This window comes from Macrobrachium nipponense, chromosome 9, assembly GCF_015104395.2.
Source record: "Macrobrachium nipponense isolate FS-2020 chromosome 9, ASM1510439v2, whole genome shotgun sequence".
Taxonomy (NCBI): Eukaryota; Metazoa; Arthropoda; class Malacostraca; order Decapoda; family Palaemonidae; genus Macrobrachium; species Macrobrachium nipponense.
This window is the reverse complement of record NC_061110.1, coordinates 60,771,095-60,785,539: the sequence shown is the minus strand read 5'-3', so window position 1 is coordinate 60,785,539 and position 14,445 is coordinate 60,771,095. Positions and strand designations below refer to the sequence as shown.

Genomic DNA, 14,445 nt, shown 5'->3' with positions numbered 1-14,445 from the left:
AGTGTTAATGTTTTCTGCCATTTGTTAATGTGTTTCATAAAGTTTAGTGTTAATGTTTTCTGCCATTTTTTAATGTGTTTCGTAAAGTTAAGTGTTCATGTTTTCTGCCATTTGTTCTCCTCTGTCGCCACTCAAAAGGTAAGGTTCCACATTTTACTACATACATATGTACGTACAGTATTTCTTGTACCATGTACACTAAACACTAATACACTTTATTTACAGGTATGTAGTACATAGTAGTATATGTAGTTTAAGTTAGGTATTGAATGGTCCAAATTGTTGTATTTCATTATTTATTGGTCAATTAGCTTTATTATAAAATTTACTGGGGTGTTTTTGTAGAGCTTGGAATGAATTAGGCAATTTACATGTAAAATGGGGTTCAAGATACGAAAAAATCAGGTTACGAAGACCGCTTTGGAACAGATTAATTTCGCATCCTGAGGCACTACTGCACATGCAAGTTTTAATGATGAAATTGCTCATTTTAAGCTGTCCCAGTGATTCCTAGGTTTCAGTAGAACTAAGGAAAGGGAAAATTATATCTTTCTGGCAAAACTCCTGCGCCAGATATGTAACCATTTTTTCTCAGACCGAGATTTATGTTTGGGTCAATTGGGTCAAAACCCAGTAACATTAGTCCCCAGTACCTCTCAGGTGTTTTATGTTTGGGCAAGAACCCAGTAAAATCAGTCCCCACTACCTTCCAGGTAAATAGAGGCATTTTTACACGGGAGATATTCTTACTATGTAATATGAAGTGACATTGTCACTGAAATGACTCTGCTGGTTCCAGATGGATCACGGACACAAATTTCAAGTAGCCATGGGAGAAGCCTTATAAAAAAGAATTCTATCCCCATTTACAGCTATCGATGCTGAGAAGATTTTTTCTCCCAAAAGGGATACTAGGATCCATCTGACTCCAACTGATATTACTATATTTTCTGTGGGATATTGTAACTTACCCAAGACTTCTGCCCCTTTGATAATGGCTGTTGCAGTTCAGTTGTTGAAGCTCAGTCAAAATGTGCAAGCTTCCCCATACAGGATACACAGCTTGTGGCATATAATCAATTATGAAGGAAGGTAGGATCCTTCCCCCAAAAGGGATGCAAGGATCCACCTGAACCCAATGGAAATGACAACAGTTTCAGAGGGTTATGGTAATTCACCCAAGACCTCTGCCCCTGGGGAACAGGCATTTGCAGCTCAGCTGTAGATGCTCAGTAGGATTAGGCAAGCTCCCCCTGAAGGGATAAACGATTTGCGGTATTTATTCAATTCCATATGGAAATTGTGAATAACATCTGAAAATGTCATTGTCACAGAACAGCAATGTATGAGCATGGTGCATGATTCCAAAAAGGAATTTAGCTTAATTCAACACTCTTAAGTGTAAAAATACTATATCCTGTTACCCAAAAGTGAGATGGGATGCAAATGTTCCCCAATTATATGGTATAGTATTGGAATTACGACCGGAAACCACTATTGGTCAGTTCTGAATAAAAAAACTTCATATCAAAACATGACAGGGGCTCCAATACTCATCCCTAATGATACCAAGTACCTTGGTTAGAGGCATCAGTGTGCATTTTCTCTCACTTGAGTAAATATCTAATTAATGAGAGAAAAACTATGATCGAAGCTGTATATGTAAAAGACCACTAACAGAAATGGTCTTCTTGTCTGTGTCTATAGCATTAAAAATAATAGGACACACCTTTATTGAGACTAGAGTTACTCACCAAAGAGTTCCAGCCTTCTGTCCCTTCATTTTCAAAATTATTAATCTTGTTAAGACATATTTTCAGAATTTTGTAGTGATTAAAAGACTAGAGATAATGGCAGAATTGAAACCATTTGTCTCGGTCATCCGAGTTTGGGAAAACTCCACCAGGGAATGGGTAACACAACAGCTCCTTTCTGAAGGGGAAAAGCCTCCTTTATTTATAGCTACACAGCAATTTGCGACCCCTATGAGTAGAATTTCATAGTCGATAGCTTCAACAGAATATTGTATTAGGATCCACCTCTTTAGTCTTGTGACCTCTCCCACCTCGCTGGAAGCTGCCATCAAAAGTCATTCAAAATGTTCCAGAACAGTTGTTGCTGTTGTGGTTAAAAGTCTTATGAGAACCCTGTGGCAAGCATCCTATGACTTGCTAAAGTGGCACATAAAAGTGCAAATGGAAACATTGGAGGGCTCCAACTAGTCACTTCCCAATGTAAATTATTACATCATAACCTTTTCTGTAAGGACGTGTTGAAGAGTCTGTGGTGGTTAAAAACCTAACAAGCAAGCCCGCCAACAGAATTGTTTAAAAGTACTGTCTTTTGGAAAAAAGGGGAATTTAGGAAAGAAAAATCCAAAACATCCCCTTACCCAAACCAAAAAGGCTTTCCTAAAAAGGTAAGCCTTCTGTCACCCCTAATGGTTTCTTCCTCAAAGAACAGGTAGGTACTCAGATGGGATGATGCTTCACAAAGGAAAACAACAATAGCAAGCGCCTCAGTGGCGTGGTTGGTATGGTGTTGGTGTTCCACCTCGGTGGTCGCGGGTTCGATTCTCGGCCATTCCACTGAGGAGTGAGAGATGTGTGTCTCTGGTGATAGAAGTTCACTCTCGACGTGGTTCGGAAGTCACGTAAAGCCGTTGGTCCCGTTGCTGAATAACCACTGGTTCCATGCAACGTAAAAACACCATACAAACAGACAAACAAACAAACAATAGCAAGAAAATTTTTCACAAGGTCCAAAGACCCTCTGATAGGAAGTAGAAAAGCAACAAATGGAATGCCTATCAAAGGCAGAGGTAGAGGAAGAGGTGGATACCATTGGGAATGGTATGGTTGGGTGTCGACTTCAATGACACCACAGGCAATTGAAGTCTTCCCTATGGGGACACAGCACTAATTTTGAACAGGCTGGGGTGGGAACAGTCTCACCCATCCCACTCCTGTAAAGGGGTTCTTCCAAAAACCAGCCCCCTCTTTGGAATGTTACATGCAGATAGTCCCTGTTATGAGAGCCATAGAGGAATATGTGTTGATATTTTTCATCAAGCATGTCTCTCTCTAAGTGTACCCAAAAAGGATTCCTCCAAACGAAGAGTGATCCTGGACCTATCAACATTGAACAAGCACACTGTTTGCCATATTTTCCAAATAACTACCTTTGCCCTAATGCATTCAATTGTTCTAAAAGGAACTTAGATCTGAAAGATGCATACTGGCATGTCCTTGTCGTCGTTCCCTTCTGTCCCATCCTGAGGCTCTGGATAGGGAAAGATATGTACAGGTTCAAAGCCATGACCTGTGGGGTAAATAGTGCCCTAAGATTTGACAAAATTAGTAATGGCAATTCTTCGAGATGTCAGAAATACAGCTATAATAGCCCACCTAGATGACTGGTCGATCTGGGGGGCAACAAGAAAAGTGTGCTTGGAAAAACTAAGAGCATTGGTCAGCTGACTATGGTCAAAAGATATTATGATAAATTGGCAAAATCCCACCTCACACCAAGCAGACACTTTCAGTAGCTGGGACTATGCTGGGATACTTTCCACAGCTTATTGTCTCTCCCCGATCAATCTAGCCACCTGTGGAGGCAAGCCAGTCTCAGTGGGTGCTGGTCCCAAGCCCGGATAAATAGGGAAGGTTGGTGTCAGGAATGGCATCAGACTAAAAACCCATGCCAGAACCAATGAAATGAGTCTAGTATTGATGAGAATAGTGCTAGGGCGTACTCCGTAAATGACGCACAGACACATCGCCCTAACTCTGTGACAAGGCAAGGCCTACTGCATCATGAGCGGGTGCAGCTAAAGAAGCGAGCTCTAAATGTGATCAGAATAGGCCAGCTCAATATTGGGTCTATGACAGGAAGAGGAAGAGAGTTGGCGGAGTTGAAGAGGCTAAAGAGAGTGGATATTTTGTGTGTGCAGGAAACTCGATGGAAGGGTAATAAAGCCAAAGAACTGGGGGATGGCTACAAGCTAATCTATAGTGGAGCAAATGAGCAGGGTAGGAATGGTGTTGGTGTAGTGTTGTCGGGGGAAATGAAGAATGCAGTGACAGAAGTGAGTAGAAAGAAGGACCGCATTATGAGAATGAAGATATGTTATGGAGGGGAAACAATGAACATCATTAGCACTTATGCTCTACAAGTGGGCTGTACAGAGGAAGAAAAGAGCCGTTTTTGGAACGAAATGAGTGAGGTAATGCAAGAACTGGAAGACCAGGAGAGGACTGTAGTGGGGGCAGACTTTAATGGACTTGTCAGAAATGAAAAGGATGTAATTGAACGTGTGCATGGAGGACATGGGATTGGGGAGAGAAACCCAGGAGAGAGTATAATAGACTTTGCCGTGTCCTTTGATATGGCAGTAGTGAACACATTCTACAAAAAGAAGAGGTGACCACGGTGCCCCCCAACATAGGCTCCTTTGTATGGATTTAAAGATGAAAAGAGAAAAGAAAACAAAAACCAATGGGGTAAAGAAAATCAAGTGTTGTTAGGGAAGGGATAATGATAAGAAGAGAGAGTTCAGGAGAAGAGTGCTGGGAGAGGTTGATCTGGGAATTGAAAATGTGGGAGAATGGTGGAGGCATAATGCATCAGTGATTAGAAGACATGGAAAGGAGATACTAGGGGAAACATCTGGAATAGTATGGAAGGAAAAGGGGAGTTGGTGGTGGGGAGAAGAGGTTGGGGAAGTGGTGAAGGGTAAAAGGGAGGCAAAGAAGAGATTTGAAGAGTCACAGCTGCAGGAGGACAGAGAAAGATTAAGAGAAAGAAACAAAGAAGTAAAAAGGGTGGTAGCTCAAGCTAAGGCAAGGTCATATGAAGAGGTTTATAATGAACTGGAAACCAAGGAAGGGTTGAGTAAGATGCTCAAACTGTCAAAAGTAAGAAATAAAAGAACAAAGGACATCACCCATATTAAGCAAATGAAAGATAGGAATGGTACGGTCATAAAAAAAAAAGGAAGAAGACATCCTGAAAAGATGGAAAGATTATTTCGAACAACTGCTAAATGAAGAAAATGAAAGACTTGTAAGAGAGGATGGACAAGTAAACATGGGAATGGTAATGGGGATATCTAGGGATGAAGTAATACGAGCCTTAAAAAGAATGAGGAATGGGAAGGCAACAGGACCTGACTTAATCCCAGTCGAAGTTTGGAAAGCCTTAGGAGAGGAAGGGGTAGACATCTTGTATGATCTGATGGTAAAAATATTTGAACAGGAAAAGATACCAGAAGAATGGCGGGAAAGCATATTGATACCTATATTTAAAGGTAAAGGTGACGTCCAGGAATGCAGTAATTATATAAGGTATAAAACTAATGTCTCACATGTTGAAGATTTTGGAAAGAATAATAGATAGCAGGCTGAGAGAGGAAGTGAGGATAGGGAAGGAACAGTTAGGATTTATGAAGGGAAGCGGCACAACGGATGGAATATTTTGCATAAGGCAGCTGATGGAGAAATTCAGAGAAAAACAACGAGACCTGCGTCTGGTATTTCATAGACCTTGAAAAGGCCTATGACAGAGTACCAAGGCAAGAAATATGGAGATGTTTGAGGGAGAAGGTGGTGCCGGAAAAGTATGTCAGAATTATTCAGGAGATGTACAGGAATGTGTATACTAGAGTGAGGAGCAGTGTTGGAGAGATGGATGGATTTGAGATAGTAGTTGGATTACACCAGGGTTCAGCACTTAGCCCATTCATCTTCAACATGGTGATGGATGTAATGACCAGGGATGTTAGAGAAGCAGTGCCATGGTGCATATTATACGCAGATGACATTGTGTAGTGTTCAGAGGGGAGGGAGGAGTTGGACGGGAGGTTTGAGAGATGGAGAGCGGCACTTGAGGAGAGAGGAATGAGAATAAGCAGATCAAAAACCGAATATATGTGTTCCAGTATTACTGAGGATGGTGGAAGTAGCATAAGATTGGGTGGGGAAGAAATAAAGAAAGTACAGAAGTTCAAGTACTTAGGGTCCGTATTAGAGGATAGTGGAAGCATGGACCAAGAGGTGAGACACCGAATTCAGGCAGGATGGAATAACTGGAGGTCTGCATCAGGGGTCCTCTGTGACAAGAAGGTCCCTCTGAAATTGAAAGGAAAGTGTCATAGGACAGTGGTCAGACCAGCAATGTTATATGGAACAGAAACAGCAAGTATGAGGAAAACAGAGGAGAAGAAGATAGATGTAGCAGAAATGAGAATGTTGAGATGGATGTCGGGAGTAACAAGGGAAGATAGGATTAGATTGAGTATATAAGAGGATCGACAAAGATAGTTGAAATATCGAAGAAAATACAGGAAGGAAGGCTTCGATGGTATGGACACCTGTTACGAAGGGAGGAACATCAAGTTGGAAGACACGATGGAAATGGAAGTGTGGGGTAGAAGGAAGAAGGGAAGACCAAGAAAGAGATGGCGAGATTGTGTAGGGGAAGATATGGTATTGAAAGTTATAAATGAGAACGAGGCACAGGACAGAAATCGATGGAGACGATTCATTCGCAATGGCGACCCCATATAAAAATGGGTTTAAGCTAGGAAGAAGATTGTCTCTCCCGCATCATACTCAAAACAGAATGAGGCAAGTCCTCAAAATGTGCCTTGCGCTACCCGGTTTCCAAAAAAGTAATTAGAATATATGATGGGCTTGTTACAATTTGCATCAATAATAGATCCAATACTGGGACTACAAACAATGAATGTGAAGTTGCATGCAACAAACAAGATGCGAGATCAACCTCACCAAAAGAATAAAAAAGTTGGGGAGATACTTCGTCCTTGATCCTGGAAGGAATCTGTGGCGAAACAGGTCACCCTGACTCCTCAGTTTGTATGAATGACAATACACACAGGTTTGCCTTGTTGACAAGTTGGGAGGCCGTTGGGAGGAGCGTCAGGAATTGTTGTATCAATTTCCCTGAAGCTGATGGCTGTCTTTTTGTGTCTCAAAAAACTCGAGCCTCCAGAAGAGAGACATTTATTTGGTTCTAGACAACATGATTGCAGTGTCTTACATTAAGAGGTCAGGATAATACTCACCTCATCTCAATTTGGTGATGCTAGCCATCCTTTGATGGGGCAAGAAAGGAAGTGGTACTTGTCTGCAATTCACCTTTTGCGGTGTCTTAATGTAATAGTAGATTCCCTATCAAAGAAAATGACAGCCTTAACAGAGTGGAGTTGAACAACCACTCTTTCAGAAAATAGCCAACATGCTTCCACAAATGGAAGAGGACCTGTTCGCCACATGTGTGAATCAAAACTGCCAGTCAATCAACAGCAAGAGACTGGAATAAATGGAGGACAATATACCCTTTCCTCCATAGTTCCAGATTTTGAGGGTTTTGAGCAAACTCCTAACCTACTAAGGAACAGCTTACTTTATAGCCCCAAACGGGCCAAACAGGCATTGGTTCCTATTGCTTTGCTCTAAAGGGGTTCCAATTACTTGGTCTTTGAACAAAGGTCTTAGACTTCAATCAGCCTCGCAATTCAGTGGACCTGATACAAATCACGGGTCTTCCCCTTAGAGGGGGACAACCCCAACCACAAGCTACAGTATGCAAATATTCTTGATTTCAATAGCATCAGGAGCTAGTATTAGTAAACTGGGCTCTCTTGGACAGGGACATCACATCAAGCAAAGAGCTGACAATCAATTTTTATCTTGCAAGAAGGAAATCTTTTATTCAAAGTAAACTATAATTAGCAGACATAACATTATGCCCATTTCATGCACTTAAGGTAACCTAGAGGTAATGCCAGACATCCCTAAAGGTCTGTTTTTTCCTACACTCTAGCAACAGTTGCCACAAGCTTGAACAAATTTGACTACACTGTGTATCGGTAGGTGGCTTGGATATTGCTGACCCATAGGCGCTGCATTGACAAACCATGGGTCATCCCAACAGGCAAGTATGCTAATTATCGCTTAGGTAAGTCACCACAGAAGTTCACCCTGAAAAACTTAAGTTCGCACATACTTTCTTGTTTTTTTGTTGCCAAACCTAAAGGTATTTGGAATAAAGAAGTGGCCTTGAAACGAGTGGCTTCACCCTGGACCAAAAATGTTTTTGGGTTGTTATGATTTAAATCCAAGAGCTTTTGTCACCTGTCAGTTTCTTTGTAAAGCTCCTTTTGGACGAGACAGCGACTATGCTATCAAAAAACTAGTTTTGACGTAGGAAAAACCTATTTTTGGTAGTCGCTGTTGAGTCCCTAAAACCCTCCCACTTCCCTGACAAAAAGACATGGGTTTTGGGTATGGCATCATCCTACATTGACCAACAGAAAGGAATGACGTCTTTTGGTGATATGTAAACAATATGATGGTGAGCATGCGCATAACCACTTCTTCATCTTCTTGCGGTATTGATGTAGTAGGAGAACTGGGTATTAGCATTCGCTGAGGATAAAGAAAGTGCCCTATTACAGAGTCCATTTATACTCTACCACATGTTATAATGTTTATCATTACAAAATATACCCGGCCATAAGACCAGTTAAGAGAATTCTTTGACATTAGTCTGGTCACCATGGAGCTCTGGGTAGCCCATGGAAGGGTACTCCCTTGAGGACTCAACAGCGACTACCAAAAATAGGTTTTTCCTTTGTCAAAACCTGTTTTATTCATAATATACATAAAAAAATTTACAAGCTGCTGATGGAATGTGTATGGTATTTTTGGAAAATTTTTTGAGTACTGTACTATGAGAAGAATAAAAAAAAATTTGCTGGTGATCTAAATAAAAAAAATATTGTCATTTTACAGAAGCAAAAACTCTGAATATTGATTATAGTTTTGTTTGATAAGTTATTGTGATTGAATATTGCATAGACCCTAAACAATATTGATAAATGTTATTACCTGAGAACTATGTGGTAATCACTATCTTGAATGCTCTTTAAAATTGGTTTTTGTATGTATGTATGTATTATTTTTGTGCTCTTAAATATTATATTAAAGCAGAACACCAAATTATTTGTAAGTTGTAACATGCAAAATATATTGTGAAATGCATACTACACTCATTTGAAATTCAACCAACTTTTGTATGTAACCAGTTTCATGGTTTTTTTTTTTTTTAGATAAGATTTGATTTTGATTAACAGCTATAACTATTGATTACAAATGAGTTCATCCAATTTTTAGAGAAATTTTGATGCCTGAATATTGTTTAGTTAAGGATTATGAGTATCAAGGTTGATAGTAAATTTGTTCACTGGAAGAGAATATTTTACAAATTGCTGACATTGGACAGTAGTACTGTTATAAACTAATACACCATAAGAATTAGGCAGAGTAAATTCATTTGAATTCTTTTGCAACTTTATAAATTCTTATTTTTTTATTTAGTTGGGGTGGAAAATGCTGCATTTATAAACAGTTGTTGAATACATATCAGGTTTGATTAATGGTCATTGTGCATAGCCCATACTTACTTTTATAAATGGTTTAGGGCTTTTAAGAATAGTATCAGCTTCATCATTTTTTCTTTGATATGCACTCTTCACAATTTAGATATGTTGTCACATTGAAAAATCATTAAGGGTTTGTATTTCACTCTTATATGTGTGAGGACTAAAAATACAAGGTATGTTGTCATTAATGTCATATAAATATGTAGTCAAGTCATAAAATGACTCTTTGAATGGCATATTTGCACTCCCTCAGCTCATTTTATGCTGTAATTGGTTAGATTGTGAATGAAACATCCAGGGTAGAGGACCTCATTTTTAAGACTTTGGTGACCTCGGGTATTCTCATGTTCGTACCATGCCTAGAATAACTACTCCAGATAGTTTCTTGTCATTACTTATTATTAAGTACTATTGGAAACATGAAATATCTCCCTTACTTACTCCTAACTGCTGACAAAAGCAATCACAGTGATGAAAATGCATCTAATTTAGAAGCCTGACAAAAGAAAAGTTCAGCCTGTAGTTACTGAATTAACATGAAGGTAAATGAATATGCTAAACTAGAAGCTAATTTATGGTCCTTACATGTCTACTGGAGATGTTAGGGATGACTACTTCCATTTGCCAAAACGCTTCATTGTAAGTTACATGCCTACTTATCCTGGGATGTATGAAATGCATTTCTTGTTTATGTTAATGAAGTTTTGCTTGCAAAGGTGTTATAGTTTTCAGTTGATACACTCAACTTTCCTTTATGCTATATTGAGTAAACAGTGTGCTCTACAGAATTTTTCTTTAAAGCATTAAATTTCTATCACATTACTAATTACAATGTTGTATATTTAGGTCTGTTGAATATTGCCATTTCATTTAAAACTTACAGCTGTTACCCTTGTTAACTTGGATAAAAAGTATTTGCTCTTATGAGTATTAGCTGAATTAGCAATTCTTTTCTAATTCATGGATGCCATAGAGAGTGCATGTCATAACATTGCTCTACATTAAATTAGAATAAAGCACTATGCTAAGAATAAGAAAAAGTATAATTTCTCCGAATGGCTTGTTATATGCCATCCATTTGTAATGGGCTTCCAGTATATCTCAGATATATTGCATTACATCACAGGGATAGTTTTTGCCAGTTGTAATACTAATACATATTTTTTTTCTCTCTCTCTCTCTCTCTCTCTCTCTCTCTCTCTCTCTCTCTCTCTCTCTCTCTCTCTCTCTCTCTCTCTCTCTCTCTCTCTCTCACATACACACAAGTATTCAATGGGTAAATAGTTCACAGCTGAAAAGTTTTCTATTTATTTTATTTTATTGATTTTGGTGAAATTTCAGGATATTAAGACTCACTTAGCAGAGGCGCATCAAGAGGAGATACATTATCCGTGTACCGAATGTGATGACGTATTCGACACTTTTATGCAGTTACGACAGCATTGTCTAGTTATTCATATGGGTATAGAACGAGAGCAGTATATTTGTAAGCTGTGTAATAAGAAATTTTCTAGTCCTACTGGACTGAAAGTTCATGTAGAAACTATTCATGAAAAGGTTCAGGTTTTTGAGTGCCCTACATGCAAAGAAACATTTAATCAGAAAGGAAATATGCAAAATCACTTTCGTCGTGTACATCAAGGAGATGAGGCCCGTAAGTTACTGTGTGATATTTGTAATAAAGGATTTATTTGCCCAAGTGACCTGAGAAAACATGTAGAGAGAGTTCATTTAAAGGTAAGAAAAAATGAAGTTATGTGTGAAGTTTGTGGTAAACCTTTTTCAGATTCTAGAGCTATGAGAATTCACATAAATGCAGTTCATACCAAAGAAGTGCAGCATCCATGTCCTGAATGTAAAATGGTGTTCCATAGTCTTACCAATATGGTGACCCATAGGCGCCGAATGCATGGTGGACCAGAAGGCCGAAAAAATGTATGTGAAATCTGTGGTAAAGGATTCTGTAGTCCAAGTGATTTAAAAACACATATTAGAGTTGTTCATGAAAATGTAAGAAAGTATGTTTGTGATATATGTGGTCAAGCATTCAAGGTATGTTCGCATCTCAAATATCATCGCCGAAAACATACTGGTGAGACTCCATATGAATGCCCACATTGTGGAAAATGTTTCCATGGACCAAGCCACATTTCAGATCATGTTAAAAAGGTCCATAAAACTGTTTATATTGGAGCCAACCAACGACGTAAATTAAACTTACCAGAAAGTGCCCCACCTCCACCACCTGGAATGCTCCCACCAAGGGAAATGAAACTCAAACAAAAACCTATGACTCCTCCCATGAATATGGTCCATCCAACTTATTCTCAGCCGATGGCTTGTGCTATTCCAGCTTCAGGAGTTTCAACCTTTGCACCAGCTCATCACACAACCAACATGCTTCCACCAACCCAAGGAAATCCATCTATGATTCACCATCAAGGCCTAATGGAACATCATAACCCTTACACAAACTTCCAGTTTCAGACAGTGGAACAAAACTCTACTCAGCAGTCTCCAGTGCCCATGGTAGTTCGACTCTTACATGATTTACAATATCAGTAACACTGAAGGCCTGTAGTTGCAATATTAATCATTTTAGAGTATACAAGGCCATGTCTAAAATGTACTCCACAGGGAAAAGGCGGAGCTAAATGGTTTTTTTCTGGCGTCTGCGTCTTCCATCATCAGCATTTAAGTTTGTAAAAAATTGTGGGATTGTACTCAATGAAAGAGAAGAAAAATATAATTAGAACAGGCAGTAAACAAATACAAAAAGCTCATTAGCAACTAAGAATGTCTTTTGTCTGTTTTGCAGTCTTGAAGAGTATTTGGAAATAGGGCATGTTTTACCAGATAAATTCCCATTATTCCTAATTCTTATACTATAAGGGCATTTAAATAATCGTATAACTATAACCAGGAGTAAATATATATACAAAAAGCTCATTAGCAAGTAAAAGAGTCTTTCATCAGTTTTGCGTTATGGAACAAAATGTAGAAAGAGGAAATATTCTACTAGTAAAATTTGGATTATTATATTCTCAGTTGTCTTTTAAGTATATTTGAAAAGTCCTTGCTCATCAGTATGTGTGTATTTAATCTGATTTTGTGTATATCAGGGTTAGTGAACTGTTGTATTGTATACAGTGAAGCCCAATTTCAGTTAATCATAGTACAATATATAAAATTTATTAAAAAAATTTATGGAAAGCTAATCATAAATAATGATAGAGTTATTTTCTCTCTTCTTTTATCAACTTTTTAGGTGTGTTTATTTGTGTAACTGTCATCCGTTTTTGTAAATCTTTATAATAATTGTTCATTTCCCAAATTATAGGAATATAGTCATAATACATACTATATTGATATTTATGTCGTAAAGATGTCTTGTGACCCATTACATGGGCGCCATTTTATTCGTAGCAGAAAATATTTGCCAGGGTAATTTTTTGTCCTGAAAAATACAAGGGAAAGGAATTTCCGTAGACATTAACCGTAATTTAATAAAAGCCTTTACATACTGCCATTGCTAATCAAAATAAAGCTGGGAGATAGTATTTGCCATTTAAACCTCGGTGAGGAGTTACTTGGATGTGTAGTCATGGCCTGCATTAAGCTCAGTCAACTTACCTGCCGAGTTGTTTAATTTTTGATAGTGTAGTTACTGTTCATCCTCAAAGGAGCTACACTCACATGGTCTCCCCCATGGCTCCAAAGGACATAGCAACCAAATCTCAAAGAATTCTCTTATAGTTGGTCTTGGCCATAATAGTGCATATTAGTACAGCCACGCTCAGAAATGATGCGACATGACTGCATAAGATTTCGTTCAAAATTCACTGACTGGCAATTAATATGCTGCATATTTATCTCTTCAATGAGATAACACAATTACTTCTTAAAGTAAGGTCATAATATGTTTCATAAGAGTAAAATCTGTCATATACTATCAAAACTGTAAGAAAATATTACGTGTAGTCAAATTTCTGAATAACAGTGATAAAAAATTTTCAAAACTTTCATTCACCTAGCACCAGTGTGTTCGACAAAGAAGTCCTAGGTTCAAATGTGAAAATTAAAAAATTCATTGTTTTTATATCAGTTTCATTACAACCATAAGATTTTAAATAGTATTTTATTATTTTTACCCCTCAATGCTGAAAAAGAGATAAAGAAATAAATACGGGTGTCAAACCAGCTAAAATGCAACCACCAATGTTAGCAGTTGGGTGGCATGTGTGACACAACCATTTGAGTGGAGGTTCAAATGTGAAAATAAAAAAATTCATTGTTTTTATATCAGTTTCATTGCAACCATAAGATTTGAAATAGTATTTTATTATTTTTACCTCTCAATGCTGAAAAAGAGATAAAGAAATAAATACAGTGGTACCTCGAGATACGAAATTAATCTGTTCCGAGGCGGCCTTCGTATCATGAGTTTTTCGTATCTTGAACTGCATTTTACATGTAAAATGCCTAATCCATTCCAAGCCCTACAAAAACAGCCCAGTAAATTATATTTCCAGGCCTACAACACATGTTCTAGGGTTATGACGCCGATCCGACGGAAGAAATATGACTCCAAAAAGGCAAAATACTGTACATACTTGAGTAATATTCAATGGCAAATAATGTTCAACCCCATTTTTATTGCATATATTAGGACTTTACCATATGTCCCTTAGCAATAAGCCTAGCCTATGTTAGCAGTTGCTACTGTAGCCTAGTCTATGATTCTGGCATCTAAACCTAAGAAGCTAAAAGCTTAGAATATGCCAATAAAATGTATAAATAATCAGTATGTACTCATTTAAAATAATTATTAATTAATCATTAACTATAATACACAAACAAACAAAAAAAAACCTTCCAATCGTTTGTCTACATTCAGCTCTTACAAGTACCGAACGATCGCCAAGCAATCACTTTTCCTAGCACACAGTAAGCCATAAATTTTTGTACATGAACTTCCC

General features: G+C 38.1%; 1 protein-coding gene across 2 annotated transcripts in view; it reads left to right on the top strand.

Annotated features, from left to right (window-relative positions):
• LOC135218271 (zinc finger and SCAN domain-containing protein 12-like) overlaps window positions 1-13,308 on the top strand; it is a 214,549-nt gene extending 201,241 nt beyond the window's left edge. For both annotated transcript variants that reach the window (XM_064254450.1, XM_064254449.1), the window contains one exon: window positions 10,808-13,308. In XM_064254450.1, coding sequence (XP_064110520.1) covers window positions 10,808-12,031 — 1,224 coding nt within the window. In that variant the 3' untranslated portion in view covers window positions 12,032-13,308. The remainder of the gene's footprint in view (window positions 1-10,807) is intronic.
• The last annotated feature ends 1,137 nt before the right edge of the window (window positions 13,309-14,445 follow it).